Raw genomic sequence first — 19,908 nt, forward strand, 5'->3', positions numbered from 1 at the left:
TCTTCTTTGGCTACAACCGAAATGACGGCTTCGTATAGTATATATATTTGTAGTTAAATCTTATTAGCTGCAAAACTTCATTTTTGTTTTGCTTACACTTCCTCTGCAGGCATCATCTGTGGCTCGGACTCGGATCAAATCTCACTGAATCGCATATGCCACTCACATGAATCGCTCGACTCGGGTGAAATGGATGCTGATGCAGATGTAGAGGAGGAGTGCATCGATATGATGGACACAACGTCCATGGACGAGGACTACAATCAAATCCAATCGGATTTGGGCTTTTATCCGCCCCATGCCTCCTCCAATGAGATTGACTGTCGCACGCTTCGACCTTCACGCAAGCAAAGGCAGCAGCAGCAGCGCGCTCAGGAGCAGGCCAAGCTGGCGATGCTGGAGCAGCAACAACCACAATCACTGCAGCAGCAGCCGCGTTCAGTTGATGAGCGCCTGCGCTATCGAGTGATGAATATGTCCCAGGCGGCTCTCAACATAGAACGTGGCACGGCGCCCAACGAAATCGAACCGGTGCTCGACGACGATGAGGAGAACGAGGACACTGCCATTGCCTCGTCATTTCCAAGCGCGGATGTAGTAGATTCAGCGTTATCCACGCCAACAGTAACAGCAGCAACGACTCCCGCCACGCCTGTGGCAACACCCACACCCACGGAGAATACCAAGAACGACCAGGTGCTATTCAAGAACTTCTTTGGTGCCACAAAGAATGCGATTTTCCGCACAGCTCAGAGCATCATTGAGAATCATGAGAAGAAGAATGCGGCCAAACAAAAGTGCGGCGATCAGGATGTTGCAGCAGGATCAGCGACAGGAGCCACCACACCAGGCGGCACACCCACCACACCACAGGATCAGGTGAAATCGCCAACGGACATTTCCAAAAAGAAGGAGTTCTTCAGCCTGCTCACCTCCAACTCAAGCAAAAAGGCCGCGGCGGCAGCAGCAGCAGCGGCTGCAGCCAACTCTGCAGTCAATACGCCGGTAGCGACGCCTACTGAACCATCCGTACCGGATCCCAAAGCGACAGCAGTCTGTGAGCCAACAACAACGATTTCAGAGGCGGTAAATAGTAAAGAGCGCACCCTTAATCTGCGACTTCCGGGCTCTGTGGAGAACGACGCGACCACCACCGAAGTGGCGCTGCCAAAGTCCTCCTCCATCAGCTCATTGCACAAGCTAAAGGTGCCAGTGCCTGGCGTGGTGAAGTACTTTATAAGTGATCGTTCGCAGGCTAGCGATGCGCTACAGAAGAGCGAACGAGGTCCCAGCGGTCTTTTGCGCTTCTTTGAGTCGCCGGTCTTCAACATTCACTTTGCCGTGCATTATCTTTTCTATTCGAAGGAGCCCGGTGTGCTCAGCTTCATTGGCAACAAGATTTTCAGCTTTCCCGATCAAGAGGTCGATCTCTATATACCGCAATTGATTGTCATGTACATACAAATGGACGAACTGGCGGAGGTGTTGGATCCCTATTTGACAATCCGCTGCCGTAAATCCGTGGACTTCTCGCTGAAATGCCTATGGCTTTTGGAGGCCTACAACTATCAGGTGGACCCGCTGTGTAACACAAGCAGTGCACGCAAGTCCAAACTGGCGCTCATGAAGGAGATCTTCTCGAAAAAGGAACAGAAGCTTCAGGCTCGCAATGAGCTCAAGTCGACTGCCGCCGCAAGTGCAGGTGCTGCCGCAGCAGTGAAGAAAACACATCATCGTTCACAGTCCGATGCAACAGTCCTAACTCGTGGCGACTCGCGCGCACCACACCCACTGAGCATAGCACATCGCATTTACCAGCAGCCGCCGTACACAACACAAACGCTGCCGACAACGCCGGCCAAGCTCTGCCTAGGCGATCTGGCCTCGGGTCGGGCGTTCGATAACGGCTGTACTTGTTTCGAGACTGTGCGTGGCCAAGTTAATGGACTGCTGGGGCAGCGCACGCTCTGCAGCTGTGGAGCCCCAAAGACGGCACCACAAAAGGAATTCATGAAAGCGCTGATGAATGTGGGTCGGAACCTCACTTCGCTGCCCTCGAAAGCGGAGAAAACCTCGGCACTTCGAATGTTCCTTAACCTGATAAACAAGAACTTGCCCGCGCGCGTTTGGCTTCCGCTCTATTCGGACATTCCGCACCATGTGGTGCGCATCACAGAGGAAAAGACTGCAGTGCTCAACTCGAAGGACAAGACGCCCTACATCATCTACGTGGAGGTAGTGGAGGTGCCCGACATATACACCTCGCCCCTGATACCCAAGATGATGCCCTCACTGCGACACACAAAGAGTGAGGAGCACTTAGAGGGCGTCTGCATGAATGCGCATCCAAGCTGCAGCCGAACCTCGAGCTGCAGCAGTAGCCAACATGGATCCAGCTGTCGTCGCAAGAAGACAGCTGGCGAAGCTCACCAAGAAGGTGGCGACGCAAGCGCCCACAACTGTGTGCTCACACTGGGTGGCCTGCAGCTGCACGAAGACGATGTGTGGTCGCAGGAGGATGACGAAATAACGGCGCAGTACTTGAACATGCGCAAGATCAGCGAACGCGATGCCATTTCGCAAATGTCGCTCGATTCCTGCGACTCGCGTGATCAAGGTGGGTAACTTTGCCAATCCATTTAAAAATACTTCATTCAGGATTCCTTCATGTTATAGGTCCACCGGTTGTCTTCAACATTGGCGATGTACGGACTCGCCACTGCAATAATTTGAGCTGCGAAAACACCAAATCCTTTAGCAATGATCCCGAAGACCCCTCAGCGGCAGCCCTGAAGGTTAGTGTAACATTTTACAATACATTTCCGGGACCCCCCTAATCTGTGCGCATTTTCCATTACAGGAGCCCTGGCACGAAAAGGAGAAGCTGATTCGCGAGTCCTCCCCCTATGGTCATCTGTCGAACTGGCGCCTCCTTTCCGCTATTGTCAAGTGTGGCGATGACCTACGCCAGGAGCTAATGGCGACTCAATTGCTGCAGGTACGCACCGCCTCCGAAATTCCTCCCGTTGGACAGCTTTTATAAAGTTATTTGTTGATCGTTGCAGATGTTCAAGATCATTTGGCAGGAGGAGCACGTAGACCTCTGGGTGCGACCTTACAAAATAGTTTGCCTGTCGAACGACAGCGGCCTAATTGAACCCATACTGAACACCGTATCGCTGCATCAGATCAAGAAGAATTCCAACAAATCTCTGCGCGACTATTTCATCGATGAGTATGGCAAACCGACTGGCGAGACTTTCCGTCGTGCACAAAAGAACTTTGTGCAGAGCTGTGCGGCCTATTGCCTTATTTCGTATTTGCTGCAAGTCAAGGACAGGTAACTAATTGTGACTAATATGCAAGTCCTTCAACTCTTATGTATTCCCGTTCTATCCTTAGACACAATGGCAACATACTCTTTCATTCAGATGGGCACATAATACATATTGATTTCGGTTTCATATTGAGCATATCGCCAAAGAATTTGGGTGGGTACTACTCGTATAATGAAAAGCCTAGACAGAGGACTTCATTGTAATCACATCCTTGCATCTCCTTACAGGCTTCGAGCAATCGCCATTCAAACTCACACCCGAATTTGTCGATGTCATGGGCGGCACGGGCTCAGAGCACTGGCGGGAATTCAATCGACTGCTCCTTGTCGGCATGATGTCGGCCCGCAAGCATATGGATCGGATAATCAACTTTGTCGAAATCATGCGCAGCAGTAAGTCGAAATACATACATACATGCATATCAGATGATAATTCAGTTCTCCCCTCACAGATGCTCAGCTGCCGTGCTTCAAGAATGGCTGCTCCGGCACCGTACAGAATCTCCGCAAACGCTTTCACATGAATTTAACAGAACAGGAAATGGAAAGGAAGGTTGAACAGCTGGTGCAGGACTCCTTGAAGAGTTTATCGACGAAACTGTACGATGGCTATCAGTACTACACGAATGGCATATTGTGAGAAAGGTTTTTCATGAAAATCTAATCGGGTGGCGAAGCAAACGAAGCAACAGTAACTGAGAGCCGAAAAGCCGTCGCTGATAAACCAAAACTATGGACTGATTTTTTCAAAAAAATAATATATTTAACAAAAACTCAAAAAGTATATTATATTATGTATATTATAATATGTAGCACATCCAAAAAATAGGAAGAAAGAGTAACAAGAATGAATGTAAGGAAATGAAAATTTTTACCACACCACTGTTACTGTAGCCCCAATCGTTTGTTGTGCGCGTTCCGTTCGCATTGTTTTATTATTGTAATGTGTATGTTGTCTAGCTTCTAATGAAATGTAAATTGGAACCCCCGTCTACGATAGGGGTACTTATGCGCATGTCGGTCTGCAATCTGCCGGCATCTTATATGTATATATTTATATATATTGTATATCTAAAGCCTGTATTTGTATAGCTTGTCATATCCACTCATCCATTGTCACCCGAAACTTTGCATTGTAATGGGATTAATTGTAAGCCAAGCATAAGCATAAGGATAAAAAAATGACTAAATTCATAAATTCCTTTTAAAAAATATGCTAAATTTCATAATAATAATTAAATACTTATATCTTTAAAATTGCCGATCTACGCTACAAAAACTCAAAGCAAGCTAAACACATGAATAGATAAACATCAGAAATATGCAGCCACATACTCTTAAAAGTTATAATTAAGTTTAACGAGTATATTGTAAATTAACTTCAAATCATATTACTTAGTATTTATGTATGTCAAATGCAATTGCAAATGTAAATGTAAGTCATTTTCGCGACTTTCAAATCCCTTTACATGTTCGTCTTTTAAAGTCTGCAAATAAAACATTTTTTAACTTAATATAATTAAAATCAAAATCAAATGATATCCATAAAATACGAAAAAGAGAGTTAATTACTAAAACAAATAGCGCAACACTTAAAGTGTAAAGATTTAAACTTTGTATATGTAAACATTATTATATTAAATACGCGAGCATAAATATATAGTATATTAAAGTTTAAATTAATTTTAGCTTTTTGAGAATAAATACATACATACGTTTCGTATAAGCAAACAATAGTTGCGACGAGTATTTGTATTATGGAATTGCATTTTTCTACAACAACTTATTAATACACAGTGTGAATTAAATATCATAAAGTACTCGCAGTACCCGCTATTCTTGACTATTAACGATTTCCAAATTACTATACCAATACACACTATAGCATGCATAAATTGCAAATGAAATCCAAACAAGTTACGAAAGAGAAATTTAAATTCAATATTGGATGTGACTTAAGGGCAAGAATAAAAGAACTTATTAAAGATGAACAGTTGACTTTTTAATCAGACTTCGGGCAGTTAAGAAAATTAAATAAAATTTAATTAAACAACTAACTTTGCAAAATTCACTTAACTTGATTTAATAATTACATACCTATGTGCTTAAGAGACGGCAATCTTCGAATTACGTCATCAAGCGAGCCGTCAAATGTTGGTTGAATCTACATAGTTCTAGTAAATTCTAGTAATAAAGCCGAAAAAACAAATTCCAAGTTTGCCTTCGAAAGATTTAAACGCCATTGTCTTCTACCAGGCAAACATAAATGAACAGTAGGCAGATGCATTGCTTGAATATTTAAATTGAACAGCTGATTTTTGCTTACATTTGGGGAAAGCACCGTTAGGATCGCATTTGTTGACATTTGAAATGCAACCAATAGGAGGACCATGTTTGTTTACGTTTCGCAATGCACCGTTTGGATCATGCAGCTATTGTGAACCATTGGACTTTGTTTACATTCACAATTTAAAGCTCAGCCAGCTTGTTTACTTGCTGTTCACTTATGTTCGCCTGGTATAAGAATACATAAAATGCCTGAAAATTCATATAAAAACCGAAAAATCTAAATTGCAACCAAGTCCGGCGGTCTTTTAGCGACACCCACCAGCATTAACTACCAGGTAAACATAAATGGGCAATAGGCGGATGCTTGCTTGATTATTTAAGTTGAACAGCTGATTTTTGTTGACATTTCGGTAAGCACCGTAAGGATCGCTTTTGTTTACATTTGAAGTGCAACCAATTGGAGGTCCCCAGTTTGTTTACATGTGGGAAAGAACCGTACGGATCGCATTTGTTTATATTTGAAATGCAGCCAGCTTGCTTGCCAACTTGCTGCTCATTTATGTTCGCCTGTTATATGAATATATTGCATGTGACCTAATGAAATCACAGCTCCTCCTGCGTTTACCAATGTGGCGCCAAACGGAAGCCACTACATATAATGAGAACAAATTTAATTATGCTTATTGATTGTATGCTTTTTTGGATGTATGTTTATAGTAACAAGGTGGTGGTTGCTATGACAAAAAGTAAATGCAATTTTGTTAAACAGTGACTTCATTTTGTTTTCGGGCAAATAGTATGCGCCAAATAAACAAGAATCCTGGTAAGCAGCCATGGATCCTGCAAAGTTAATTGGAAAAATGTAAGTAAAAATTATCTTAATTAAAAAAAGTGATGCATACAAACCGAAAATAAAACAGTAAGGAGCAAGTATGTATGGAGCACAGATCTCGTCGAAACTATCCCAATGCTTGGGCGAAAGTGGCCGATGCTGAGACAAATCGATTCTACCATCAGGACGAGATTGACAAGCAGCTCTCGAAAAAGCTAATACTACAACGTAAGAATCGCCGCTCCGCTTATTTGCATTTGATTATTATTTGATGCCACTGCATGGGTTGTTTATTTTCAGAGTTGAGTCCCTTTGAACACAACAACGAGGGCGATTCTTACTTTGTCTCACCAGATATGCACAAAAGCCTTGTCGCAACCTGTCGATGCGGCCGTCCACGTCGCGGAACTCATATGGCCAAGTGCTTGCAACGGAGCATAAATCCATATCAGGTTGGTGCGCCACCTGACAAGAGTGACGCGCATGCCCCATCAGTTACAGGCGTACCGCGCACCTCCAACTGTAGGTTCCATCTAGTGCCCTCTATCGACAATCTCAATTCTCAGACCGTGCTTCTTTGCAGCCCACATAGGCTTTGTGCAATCAACGCCAAATTATCGCAAGCTGGAGCAGTCCATGCGATACGAATCGCCGACATTTTCGATGCCTGGACCGCGCGTTACTGAAGCACCTTATAATGTCATCATAATAGGCTAACAATCAAGTCCAATACATACATACCTATCATATCAATCCAACCTGTGTTTTGTGTTTTACTTCGTTCTCTGAACGAGCGATCAGGGAACTTCCCTCCAACTGCTTGGGGTTATCACGAGCGAGCGTAAGCTTTATTTCGTACGGCTGTTGATCAGCAACTAGAACTGGAATTACCAGACGTTGCTCGTCAAATCGTTCAAAACCTGTCCCGTCATAGACTCGATTCGCTCACACACACACATGCGCCACAGCCGATCAAGTGGCTTTAAATAAGTACCCTGGAGGCCTATGCGTCAGCTCAGTCCTAAAGCGACCCTCGAGAGTGCATATACTTACATATAGTTCAATACAAAGCAATACCAATGTCCGGCCAACTGCACAATGCGCTGCTGCTGCTTGTCAGCCTTACCAGCGGGCTAGTCTCGGCCCAAGACTTCCTGGTATTCCAAACGACTCCGTCAACGTCTACTTCTGATCTAAGCACACAAACAACCACGGCCCGTCCAATATCAAGCTGGGTGCTGGTCAATAATGAGCCAGTGATTGGTAATATAGTTCCGTTTGCCACAGCCAGACCGCCAACACCTCAGTTCCTTGACTGCTTTGGCCGCTGTCCCACAACCTCCGAGTACAATCCCATCTGCGCCAGCAACATGCAAATGTATTTGAACGAGCAGAAGTACAACTGCGCGCGTTTCTGCGGAGCGGGTGAGTCACAGTCGGGTTCCAGATAACTATGTTTTTGTTTGCGCCTCCGTATAACAAGGTTATTTATTTTGTAAATAGACATTCGGATTGTGCGTCGCGGTAGCTGCGAAGGCCTGTTTCCAATGCAGAGGGGCTGATGTAGCGATTACCAAAATTGTACCAAATAAATCCTTAGCTGAGGCTTTGATTGCCCGGATTATTGGGGTTATGCTGCATATCAACGAGTACAGCATTAATAATATGTATGTTTTTCACACACAAAACAATTCAAATACAAAAATTAATTCATTTTCTACAGCTGCAACCGAAAGACCAAAAACTTCGGATAACCGAGACTGAGGAAGAAAGGAATGCGAGTGGTCACGAGTCAACACTTAAATACCCTTTACTCACTCCTACAAAATCATATGTTTAATATAGTATATTTTCCATAATTGCACTGTAAAAATATCGGTAATAGCGCTAAAACTTTGGGTGTAACTAGACATTTTGGGCGATCTGTAGTGAAATACATATATTGTTGGAATCTTCTAAGTATACATAAACTCTTTTGAATCATGATGTCATGTTTGAAGTTAAGGGTCTTGGAATCTTATGGTCCAGTCTAGATGCGTTGGTGTACCGTACACTTCCATTCACACGCATCTACATACATATGTATGTATGTATACATACTATATGGTCCACTATATACATATGTATGTATGTATCTCGATTTTGCAATAACACATTTTAGGGGCGTAAACAAATTGCTCTCTGGGACTGATTTCTAAGCTGTTGTTTATACATACATATACATATGTATGTATGTACATAATTCCCCGAACGATTAAGTAAAATGAGCAAGGCAAAACAGTAAGAAAATAGCTACACAAATGCAGCCATTCGTACATACATACATATGTATGTATGTGTGGTAGAAGTTTAAAAAAAATGTAAATTCCGAAAACAAAGCTGATAAGAACGGCTACATTTTGAGAGCCAACTAAGTCCACTACTGGACGTACGATGCTGTCGACGGCAGTTTAGTTTTATATTCCAAAGTTCTCGCATAGTACGGAAATCGCGGAAGGAAGCTAAGAAAACTATGCAGATGCTAAGAAGGTCTTATCAATTGGCAGTGGCACTGAGTAAGTTGGCATTATTATTTAGTCTAAGTATGTCTCGTATGCTCTTTCAATTTCTCACGCTTTCATGTTTACTTAGCCCTGCTTTATGGCGTCACCTCGCTATCCAGAGTTGTCCGCCAGAACTATCGTCGAACGAACTCGACATGGTACACCCCAGGACAGACCCACCAAAGGCCATACGTCAATCCCATAAACCCAAGTCAACCATGGTATGCGCAGCCAAACCCTTTCAACAATGCGGGTAGTGTTCACAATCCAGGCCGTTACAATCAGACATGGATACAGCAGCCCGGCCATAAAAATCACGCTTGGTCGACTAACAATCAGACTTGGAGTCGAACGACGCCGCAGTCCCGAGGCGCGTTTAATACCTGGAGCAACGCTAATAATGCATCTGCACCAGGTAGACCCTTAGGCAACCATAACTGGAATAGTGGCGACCAAAGGGGTCCGACTACCCCTCGACCCGGCGGTGTCTTTAATGGTTGGGCAGCGCGGAATAACTTCTCAGCTCCTGCCAACAACGGAGGTAACATCAATAGCTGGAGTTCGCACAATAATTCCCCTGGTCCTACCTATAATGGCGGCAACTCCAATAATTGGGGAACGCGAAACAATGTTTCCATTCCGGCCAATAACGGAGGTAATTTTGGTGGCTGGGGCGCAAGGACTAACAGCTCAGGATCCAACAACAACCCTTGGCTTAGCGGCGGTACCTCCCAGCACCAAATAACTCCAAGGCCTATGGCTAGCGGCATTAATGGACAATCGGGCCCTCACAGCAATGCCCCTGCTAGCTGGGGCGCAAGAAGTAACAGCTCAGGACCCAACCCTTGGCTTAGCACTGGCAATAATTCCCCAGGAAGTAACTTCGGTAATAATCCGTGGCTTAGTGCCGGCAGCTCACAGCACCAAACAACTCCAAAGCCCATTGCCAGCGGCATCAATGGAGGATCGGGCTCTCACAACAATGCTCCTGCTGGCTGGAGTCCTGTGGACAACAACTGGCAACAACCCGGGCCAAAGCAGCAACATGACGGCCAACCGATCCAAGGCGTGCACAATAGTCCACTAAGCCCTGGCAATTCTGCACCGTTGGCTCCACTTGGAGGCGGCGGCTGGCAGAGCCCACAGCCTAGTGGCTCGAGCAGCGGCAGTGGCGTGCCTTTAGCCCCTCTTGGCCAATACGGAGGCAACCAAGCGGGCCTCAGTTATCCACAGGCCCAACCGGGCGCTCCATCGAGGACTCCAAATAGCTCCAATCCATATGCTAACCTGTTTAACTAGAAACCTGAAAGACCTTAAGATTGCAATTACCAAAAAATAAAAACAATTGTATTCATTTTTTCAAAAATCACGTTTTTATTCAACAGATAATCAGTTTAGGAGCCGATTATCTGGATCATCGTTTTCCGGTATTCCAGGAACTTTCTAATATGTATATATATGAGTGTGGTAATGATTTGCTCCAAAATGAATTTGTTTTAGAAGGGGTTGCATGTTAATATCAGAGGTAGCGAAGGACTCGAATTTTTGCAGTTGCCACTTTTGTACAGCATAAGGGTATCAGCTTTGAACGATAGATAAGTAATGTTAAAACCCCAGTCAAGGATTGATAAAGGTGGCCTGAATACCAACGATGATATTTTATATAAAAAAACCGCACCCGATGTGGCTCCCACGCCGACCCGGAAACTCCCACGCCGCCGTCCAGTCCCTAGGAACTCCCACGCCGCCGTCCAGGAACCCAGGAACTCCCTCGCCGCAGTCCCAACTTACAGGATCTCCATCGCCGCAGTCCAGCCTGAGTCGCCTGATCTCCCACGCCGCCGTCCAAGTTTGAAGAACTCCCACGCCGCTGTCGTGCTTTGAAGAGCTCCCACGCCGCCGTCCAGCTTTGAAAATCTCCCGCGCAGCCGTCCCGCTCTCAGGAGCTCCCACGCCGCCGTCAAACCACCAGGAAGTCCCACGCCGTCCATTTCCATACATTTTTGAGTGAAAAAGGATCCCTAACGCCCTCTCCTCCTAACCAAATCCCTAATTAAACGCCTAGGTGTTCCCACGCTGCAGTCCATTCGTGGTATCCCGCGCCGCAGTCAATACTTGGAATCTCCCTCGCCGCCGTCAAATCTCAAGGATTTAAATCAAAGCGTAGTCACGTCCATTTATGAAAGCCTGCAAACTCTTGCGATCCTCAAAAGCTAATCTTCACGAAAAATGCCTCAAATGTGGAGCGGATAGAACGAAGCGTAATTTTCGAGCCAATAGTTGAACAGTCGAACAGACCCCAAGCGATCAGTGCGTAGCGAAGCTCCTAACTATTCCCGTATTCCCGAGGAGGTCCACAACTGCAGCGAAATTGATTGCGATTGAAGATACCAAGAAACCGAGTTGAAGTTGAAGATAAACGGCAGTTGTCGTCCTCAAGCTCAGTACGGGGGGAAAACACAACCAGACCAGCCAAATGTCCCATGGTGCGAGCATACGAGGTTGAGGTCGAAAAAGTGCGTGTCGATGAGTGATGTTTGGTTGAATGTTAGTAGTGGTGGTGTGCCTGGTATTTTGATGATCGGCCTCACTGTTTACAAGTTGATGATGTACTGGCAAGGGCAGTAATGCAAGGGAATGCTTAGCATTCCAATCGAAGAATCGAAGAACCGTATACCGCATCCGAGTTTGGAGCAGGAAGAAACTCTGCGAGACCAGAGTGTTGAATTCATTTTGGATGAAAGCAGCACGGGACTAGAAGTTAAGCAGCTGTTTGAAGATGATGCTTGCTGCTTGCTTAATTTGCCCTCCAGGATGGTTTGAATCTCTCGGAGAGAATTCGAATGGCACCAGAATGCAGTCCAACAGAAATATAGTCAAGCCCACGAAACGAAGACTCCCAGAGATAGATAATGGGATGAGAAGCTCAGGGAAACTAGTAGTAGTTGTAGGTAGTATCAATAGTGTCAACCAGCCAGCGTTTAATGCGCCAAATATCGCCCCAGGAAGCTTCTTGATGGATGAGATTTGTCCGCCAAGACCCACGTGTATATCGAAAATGTGCAGACCTTTGTAGTAGTGCCCTGCTCGCGAATGCTCCCAAGTATCCGCACAGAAGAATCTCAGTCATCATCAGGGGGTATGTATGTATGGGTATTGAAGACTCACTCTCCAGGGCACGCCTCTGCCATGGGGGTTCTTAAGTCTTATAAGAAATACATTTCACAAAAACAATACATATATCCTACGTTTTTACAGAACAAAATTAATTAACAATAGTTCCTTCCTTTAAAACAGATCGTGTTACAAAAGACATTTCAGTTTGTTTACAATTTCGTCTTGCATTGTTATGCTGACTTAGAGCTGCGACAAGCTCGACTAAGAGGCGTTATGCCTTCTAAATATTACAACATTTTGCGGCTGTAGAAAAAGTTAATACAGAAAAACAAAAAATAACTTTAAATTAGAGCCGCCTTCAAATCTGAAAGAATGTATCTATGTATGGTCTAAGATGCGGTGCGCGTGCGCGTCTCTTTGATTCCCTTTGAGAACAACATGGCGAGCTTGCTTAAAGGCGCGCGCGGGCGTGGGCGCCAACAACAACAACGACAACAAGACGGACCACGACGACGCCAGCTCTCATCAATCTGTTGAGATCTCTTGCGATTGTCTGCCTGCCTGGTAGAGCCCGGGCTGCTCTGCTCTGATGCTGCTTGCTGTATCGTATTAGATTCCCTTTACGATTGCTGCGGGAAACGAAACTTGAAGCCAGGAGTTGGGGGACCCGCTCAACTGGCATGCTCATGAACTCGCCCTTCATGCTGCTGCAGTACCACCTCGCAATTGATTCCCTTTTGCGGTACGTTGAACGTTGCGCCAGGAGTTAAGCGCTCAACTGGCTGAGCGTAGCATAGCCCAGGCTAGCTAGCTCGGTCTTCGAACACTAATCGCATTTGATTCCCTTTGCGATGGATACAGATATGGTGTAGCAGCTGCCACACCCTTCGCTCTCTGGACTACCTAGACAGTGGAATAAAAATTGAATTGAGATGACGACAACCCGTTGAGAAAGAAAACGGAAAATGATAAACCAAATAAAAAATTGCTCTTCTCATATTTGGCGCCTGCCTCCTGTCAACTGTATCTGCCTTTGCCTCTTGTCTCGCCTGACGGGTCGTCGTCCTGTTCATCTTCTTACACAGACATCTTCTGCTTCTTGATCGCTAATCGCATTTGATTCCCATTTGCGACAAGCTGCGGCCAAGCCACGTGGTGCTCTCGGTGAGCAGGGGCCAGAGGCCGCCGCGTGCTGCTAGATATGGATTTGGAATAGCTGAAATGACTCCCAAACGCGACTCTACAAAAAGTGGAAGCAACCCGTTCCACTCTGGCAACTTGGCGAACGCGCAAGGGGGAGAGCTGACCCTCATTCGTATCCCAGAACGCGCATTTTGTGTCCTAATTAGTCCTCAGGCAGTGGCACAGGAGTGGGAGCGCTCTGTCGAGACGGTCGCTTCTTTCAGTTCAGAATGAATGAATGAATGCTGAAAGTTGGATTCGTTGCGAAGATTTGATGCAGCCAGCTGCCCGGTAACAACGACAACACATCAGCTCGCTTCTTCAGCGAGTGCTGGTGATGGTGTGTGGTATGGCGGGTCTCGGTCCAAACGCATGTGGTTCCCTTTAGCGTGGACCGAGCGCGCACATTTCTGTGCGGTGCAGTGCATTTTATTGCTGAGTACATCACACGACGCATTGACGGTGCGTCGCAGAGGCCCCCACCCAGCAACGGGTACTGGGGCCTCACTAGACCCATATACATGCGTAAATGTCGGCCTAGGTGAGTGTACTGTGCGGCGCTGTTTGCTTTTTAGCATCACAAGCAGCCATGTGGCAGCCAACATTGCTGTAAAGTTAGATTAAACGTTCTCGTTTGCGTCAAAGTGACTTTTTGTAGCAGCCAAGGGTTTGTTTGGCGAGTTATGCAGTGCGTCACATTGTGAGCGACAGACACTTTGTGTAGCTTTGCGCTTCAGTTGTTGTTGTTGGCGTTACTTATCTTGACATTTGCTTAAATGGATGGATTGATGTATCGTTTTTGATTCCCTTTAACGATTTGCTGACACCGAAGTGGCGTTCGCTCGTGCAATAAGAGTAAGATGCTCAGTCATAATGAAACCTAGGCTGGAAACATTGTAATAAAAGAGGAGTGGAAGAGAAAATGTGCGCGGGCGCAAGAGCGCTCGACGGTTTTAAGTTTGTATTTAAGTTGTCACGTACGTATAAATGTTCGCATCAAAAAAGTGAGCTCTTAGGTTGGAACATGACGCGCCCTTCTCGATGCACACGGGCGGCACACATTCAACAACTGTGTCGCATCACTGCAAAAAGGTGGAAAAGATATTAAGGCGAGTAAAGATTCTCACACATTCTGGAAGTATGGATTTATAATCTCCTATGTGCCGCCGTTCATGTTCTATTCCCACTGCTATTCATCATCAAAGTGTTGCGAGAATGTTCAGTTGAAAGAAGACGCTGAGCTGACCTTGACGTTCGGGATCTTTCAGTGAACCTTTCAGAATTCGTTATGTTATTGTATGATGTTGGTTGGTATTCAGTTGTGTTAGTGGTGTTATTGCTTTCAAGTTGGCATTTGATTCCCATTGCCTCAATCAATTTTGCAACATGTACGAGTATCAGTATCAGAGGGGCAAAAGTGAGAGCGTGTTTTCAATTGTGTGAGGGAGGACATCTTCGTAGACGGATGTGAAGATAACGACACTGCAAAAATACGGTAAATGTATACTGCCACTTTTTCAGGATAATGAGGAAAGGGAGTATCTTATTCCTTTTTAGTCCTAAATATGCGACGACATGTGAACCAAAATCCCAGGATTTCGCTGACACCGACTCTTGTAGTAGAGCGCCTGCCTATGCCGTTTGCAGATACATACAGTCAACTGCGTTCATATCGCTACAAAATACGGGGAAAATACGTTGTGCCACATTTCAAATGATTTACGTGTATAACATTGAAAGGCCACGTTGCGTCAACTGCTTGCTTCTTCATGGCAATCTTGGATCATAAAGTGGACAATTCAAACTCAGAAGTCGGTTCCAATATGCGCAGGCACCGCTCAACTGCGTCATATTGCTATAAAAAACGAAAGAAAACGATTTTGCGTAACAAAAGTCGTTACATTTACGGGAAACCCTCGGCGTATCCATTGTAGGTGAACTCGGTAATTTCCTAAATCCACATCTATGTATCCCACACCGTTAATAAATAGGCATGCACTGCTCAAACTTGAGTCTTATGGCTATTACGGACAGGAAGGTTGCTTCTTCATGGCAATCTTGGACCATAAAGTAGTCAATTCAAACTTGAGAAGTCGGTTCTAATATGCGCAGGCACCGCTCAACTGCGCCATATTGCTATAAAAAACGAAAGAAAACGTTTTCGTGCTACAAAAGTAGTTACATTTACGAGAAGCCCTCGACGTATCCATTGTAGACGGACTCGGTAATTTCCTAAAATCCACATCTAATTATCACTTGGACAATAAAGTGGTCATTTCAAACTCTGAAGTCGGTTCCAATATGCGCAGGCACCGCTCAACTGCGCCATATTGCTATAAAAAACGAAAGAAAACGTTTTCGTGCTACAAAAGTAGTTACATTTACGGGGAGCCCTCGACGTATCCATTGTAGACGGACTCGGTAATTTCCTACAATCCACATAATAAATAGGCAGGCACCGCTCAAACTTGAGTCTTATGGCTATTACGGACAGGAAGGTTGCTTCTTCATGGCAATCTTGGACAATAAAATGGTCATTTCAAACTCTGAAGTCGGTTCCAATATGCGCAGGCACCGCTCAACTGCGCCATATTGCTATAAAAAACGAAAGAAAACGTTTTCGTGCTACAAAAGTAGTTACATTTGTGGGAGCCCTCGACGTATCCATTGTAGACGAACATTTTTTCAAATCCACATTTAGGTTTCCTTTGACCACATATTTATGCGCAGGCACCGTTCAAACTGCGTCATATAACTATAAAAAAACAGAAGGTCCAAATTGAGAATGGCAAACGTAAGAATTACGTCGGAAAGCCTGGTTATGAGGAGTTTGACTTCGGGTTAGAGTTTGTCGTTTATGGCTTCTATGATTGTTTGTTGCAGTGTTATCATCTGGCATATCAAAGGAATTGTGCATTTTCAGCCCCTCCGTTTTGTCAGCAGAATTCATGCAATGCAGGCACATTCAACCGCGTTGCCATGGTCTAAAAAATTATACAAGAGTATCCAAAAAGAGAGAGAAAAAAGAAGGGGACCTCCTGCTTGTGCTGTTGATCTATTAGGCGCGATAGTTCTTAATCTTTCTGGCTTGTTCAATATCGATTTTTGTTTTTGCAGATGCACGCAGGCGGCACCAAGTTGATCGCCGCATCGCTAAAAAATACAGAGTAAACATTTGGCATTGTCCTAAGTCTACTTAGCGGGGTTATAAGTTCCTTTTTATCGATCCTCAACGTGTTTCTCAAAAAACTTCAATAGATTTGTCAGATACTCACAGGCACCGCTCAACTGTGACGTATCGCTACAAAAGATACAAGCCCGATACTTGGGCTGGTTAGCATTAAATTAAACTTCAAACTTATCTCTTGCCCTATTTGGCAATCGAGTTTCGCCACAGAGCACGTCCATTCATAGTCTTACTAGCTGACCTCCGAGCTGAGGGACTTATCCACGACCGATATGTGCAGGCACAGTTCCACTGCAGCATATCGCTAAAAATAATAACACAAAATGCTATGCGATGCGTTTGATTAGAACAAAGGAGCTACGTAGACTTGCCAACCACACTATTTTTGGACAGTCTTTATGGATCCTTCCAAATTCATTGCGAACCAATTGGCGATTGCTGTAATTCGATTGTTATTAGCGAAAAGAGTCCATAAAACGCTTACATGCGAGAGAAAGTAAAGCGAAATAACCGAAGGAACAACGACGGGGTGACAACGAAGATGCTGATGTTCGTGACCTCATACCGCTTGCTAATTATGTAACTGATGGCGCATCACAGGAACGTTCAACTGTGACGTGTTGGTAAATTGTTGATTTGGTATGCTCCGTTTTGTATTACGCTGTAAATTTGTTCAAAAAGCAATATTTGTGTTCGCAGCTGATATACCAAATACCGTGTGTATATGTATGCATAGCTGTATGCTGGCTGAGTGGATGGATAGTGGGTGGTGGTGTTGTAGCTTTTGTAGTTGCCAGCAACTGAGAAACGCTTTATGCAGAGTAGATTACACTTGGGATGGTTGACACCGACAAGGGCGTTGGACGGGACACACGTTTGCTGCCGAGCTGCTGCTTCCGCCGCTACTGCTGCGTGCAATTCCGCCTTGTCCCCATATATGAAACCATTGCGTGAACAGAGCTGTTTCTGGCATTTCATGCATAGTGGGTGGAGACTCGGTGGTGTTTGCTGCTGCTCCGGCGGACTGTGTAGAGCTTGCTTGCTAGCGCAACTCGCGGCCAACGTTGTGTGGGTGTAGACGGACAGACAATTGAAGAACTCACTCAGTGACAATGTCAATACTTTCTTGGCCGAATACGACGCGTATTGTGTAACTCATTTTGAGAGGAGCGCTTCGCTTCATTCTCGATGATTCTGCTGCTGCTGTTGTTGCAGAGGTTGTTTGACAAGTATTCCGTTCCTCCTCATCGTTCCAATTAACGTTTCGAGGAGCAGGAAACTGTAAAACAAAATCGATTATAGCCAAGCGTTCAAAATAAATGCAAATAGTTTGTTACAAAGTACAAATAAATCAAGGCAACATTGATTTCAAAAATAGGTACAGTAAAGATTTTATTTTTAAAAGTTATCAGTTCTGTGGGGTTTTGTACATTAACTTATTTTTCGCGACTACGAACTAATTGTTTATATATCGATACTATAGTATTGCATTCAATATGAATCAACAACGTACGTAATATTTCTCCCAAGTAAAATATCACAAAAATAGCTACAAACAGACCAAACAAGAAGCACGGAAATAATGTGTTGAAAAAACAAGTATTCCAAGGCTTGCTCACAATCGAAAATATAGCACGCATACACATATACAAACAAACGGCCTCTATAATGTGTGCGCGTACTATCGAACAAAGAAACGCAACAACTACACAACTGGCATAATCTGTTATACATACACCACAACTCAATGACGTCGCCATTGTGAAATTTTCTGGTATTTTCTTTGTTTCTCTGCTTGTAGCTAGAATTTGTATTACTTCCGTTAGGCAAAAAACTAAGCTATTTGGTTATAACTTATAAATAAAAGTAGTATACAATTTTACAAACCAAGTGTGAAAGTGTTGCACCCGAACCAGTCGTTTGTCATGCCATTTTGGTGGCGTTGGCGTTGATTTGACAGCAGCGCCCATGACTCACACCATATATGTATGCACATTTTTGCTCTTCATCTCACACTCTTCACTTCCTTCACATTCATTTCATTACATTCTATAATTGCGTTGTATGCGTTTTACGACTGCAAATGAGAAATATTTTCATAATAAAACTAATTTAACATTTGTAACAAATCAAAATTATGACAATTGATACTAAAGCATCGTGCTGAACCGCTTTCTCTTATAGGCACATAATTCGATATGAAAGCTGCAATAGATTTGTCTCTTTTTAACTATTCACTGCAATGGCGCACTGCTGTTGAGTGTTGTTGTTGTAACTGCTGCTGCTGCTGCTCCCATTACAGTTGTAGTTTTGGCTGTTGCTGCTACTCAAACTGCGCATGAAATCGTCGAGGCCACTGAGCTCACTTTTCCACAGACTATTTTCAATTTCTCGACGCTCTTCCTCCAATTTGACGTCATCACAACGGTCATACCGTTCAGCGTTAGCATTGGCATCGCTGGCGCAATGTGTTTTGCCATGTGGCACAAATTTGGCTTGCATATCGAGCCAACGAGTAAATCTTTCTTGCTGCTTTCGTCGCAACTGCTGCTCTGCACAAGACAACGCAGTTGACAAAATGGCGCAGACGCGTAAGTCGCTGCCAGCCCCACGCAACTTACGGCGCATTTGGACGCGCTTCAAACGAAAATTACGCACCCAATCGCTTAAAGTTTGGGGATGATCGCCTCCAACACATCCATCGTAAAATGCAACCATTTTGTATAGATATTTTTTTTTGGCACGCGACACAATATCTTTAAGGTTACTTTCTTGTTATATACATATACACACACCTTTGTTATTTCTGAGGCGTAGACCTGCGCTGCTGTCACAATACTTTTCACTTTGTTACGAATGCTTTGACGTTCGCCAAACGACTGACTTCGTCAGGCAAAATGGGGTGCCTTTTATAGCTGAGCTGGTAACAGCAAACCGTATTGCTACGCGACGCAGCAAAATGTAGTACCTGGTTTCAGTAGTAATTACGAGCAGCTGCGGCTATTTAAGGCGGGAAAATCCTGTTCTTACGTTCAGGTCCTTCAGGAACTTGCTCGTCATTGCAAGATATTTCTTGTTAGGTACCTGGTTTTTCCTTAATTAGGGTCAGAAAATTGCACCCCGATTTTGCTTTAAGCCAGACAAAATGGCTGCCAATTGCCATATTATTCATAGACCTACCAACTCAATTAAAAAGAACTGCCACACGTGTATATACTTTTAAGCATTTTGAGCAATAGATGGCAACTTTAGTAAACGTTAAATTTCAAAGCGTTTGATTGAAACATGTTTCCCTCGAATTTTAGAAATTTCATCAAAAAACAACATTTACCGATAACATGATGTAAACAAAATGCATGTTTTTACATTTGAGAAAACAATTTATAATTTTCATATGCAAGCTTAACTCGAGGTAACACTT

General features: G+C 44.3%; 5 protein-coding genes and 1 long non-coding RNA gene across 7 annotated transcripts in view; 4 read left to right on the top strand and 2 right to left on the bottom strand.

Annotated features, from left to right (window-relative positions):
* LOC115633095 (phosphatidylinositol 4-kinase beta) overlaps nucleotides 1-4,230 on the top strand; it is a 69,629-nt gene extending 65,399 nt beyond the window's left edge. For both annotated transcript variants that reach the window (XM_030530475.1, XM_030530476.1), the window contains 7 exons: nucleotides 110-2,617; nucleotides 2,677-2,795; nucleotides 2,861-2,998; nucleotides 3,066-3,340; nucleotides 3,403-3,491; nucleotides 3,566-3,730; nucleotides 3,790-4,230. In XM_030530475.1, coding sequence (XP_030386335.1) covers nucleotides 110-2,617; nucleotides 2,677-2,795; nucleotides 2,861-2,998; nucleotides 3,066-3,340; nucleotides 3,403-3,491; nucleotides 3,566-3,730; nucleotides 3,790-3,977 — 3,482 coding nt within the window. In that variant the 3' untranslated portion in view covers nucleotides 3,978-4,230. The remainder of the gene's footprint in view (nucleotides 1-109; nucleotides 2,618-2,676; nucleotides 2,796-2,860; nucleotides 2,999-3,065; nucleotides 3,341-3,402; nucleotides 3,492-3,565; nucleotides 3,731-3,789) is intronic.
* A 2,207-nt stretch (nucleotides 4,231-6,437) lies between these two features.
* LOC115632909 lies at nucleotides 6,438-7,175 on the top strand. Its single transcript, XM_030530199.1, has 4 exons — nucleotides 6,438-6,488; nucleotides 6,547-6,686; nucleotides 6,759-6,980; nucleotides 7,042-7,175. The coding sequence occupies exons 1-4, from the start codon at nucleotides 6,460-6,462 to the stop codon at nucleotides 7,173-7,175; spliced, it is 525 nt and encodes a 174-aa protein (XP_030386059.1). The 5' UTR covers nucleotides 6,438-6,459.
* A 362-nt stretch (nucleotides 7,176-7,537) lies between these two features.
* Nucleotides 7,538-8,444, top strand: LOC115632608. The gene is made up of 3 exons (XM_030529836.1): nucleotides 7,538-7,883; nucleotides 7,962-8,125; nucleotides 8,182-8,444. Exons 1-2 carry the CDS (start codon nucleotides 7,538-7,540, stop codon nucleotides 8,018-8,020), a joined length of 405 nt encoding a protein of 134 aa, XP_030385696.1. The 3' UTR covers nucleotides 8,021-8,125; nucleotides 8,182-8,444.
* A 499-nt stretch (nucleotides 8,445-8,943) lies between these two features.
* Nucleotides 8,944-10,367, top strand: LOC115632229 (uncharacterized transmembrane protein DDB_G0289901-like). Its single transcript, XM_030529289.1, has 2 exons — nucleotides 8,944-9,013; nucleotides 9,090-10,367. The coding sequence occupies exons 1-2, from the start codon at nucleotides 8,971-8,973 to the stop codon at nucleotides 10,298-10,300; spliced, it is 1,254 nt and encodes a 417-aa protein (XP_030385149.1). The 5' UTR covers nucleotides 8,944-8,970; the 3' UTR covers nucleotides 10,301-10,367.
* On the bottom strand, nucleotides 10,352-19,384 carry LOC115632231. Its single transcript, XR_003996281.1, has 3 exons — nucleotides 19,283-19,384; nucleotides 18,375-18,564; nucleotides 10,352-17,766 (listed from the first exon to the last, which is right to left on the bottom strand). It is a non-coding gene; the product is annotated as an uncharacterized LOC115632231 (long non-coding RNA).
* Nucleotides 18,605-19,258, bottom strand: LOC115632230. The gene has a single exon (XM_030529290.1). The coding sequence runs from the start codon at nucleotides 19,203-19,205 to the stop codon at nucleotides 18,714-18,716; it is 492 nt and encodes a 163-aa protein (XP_030385150.1). The 5' UTR covers nucleotides 19,206-19,258; the 3' UTR covers nucleotides 18,605-18,713.
* Nucleotides 19,385-19,908: the final 524 nt, after the last annotated feature.

The sequence above is a fragment of the Scaptodrosophila lebanonensis genome, unplaced genomic scaffold, assembly GCF_003285725.1.
Source record: "Scaptodrosophila lebanonensis strain 11010-0011.00,11010-0021.00 unplaced genomic scaffold, SlebRS2 tig00001415-arrow-pilon, whole genome shotgun sequence".
Lineage (NCBI taxonomy): Eukaryota > Metazoa > Arthropoda > Insecta > Diptera > Drosophilidae > Scaptodrosophila > Scaptodrosophila lebanonensis.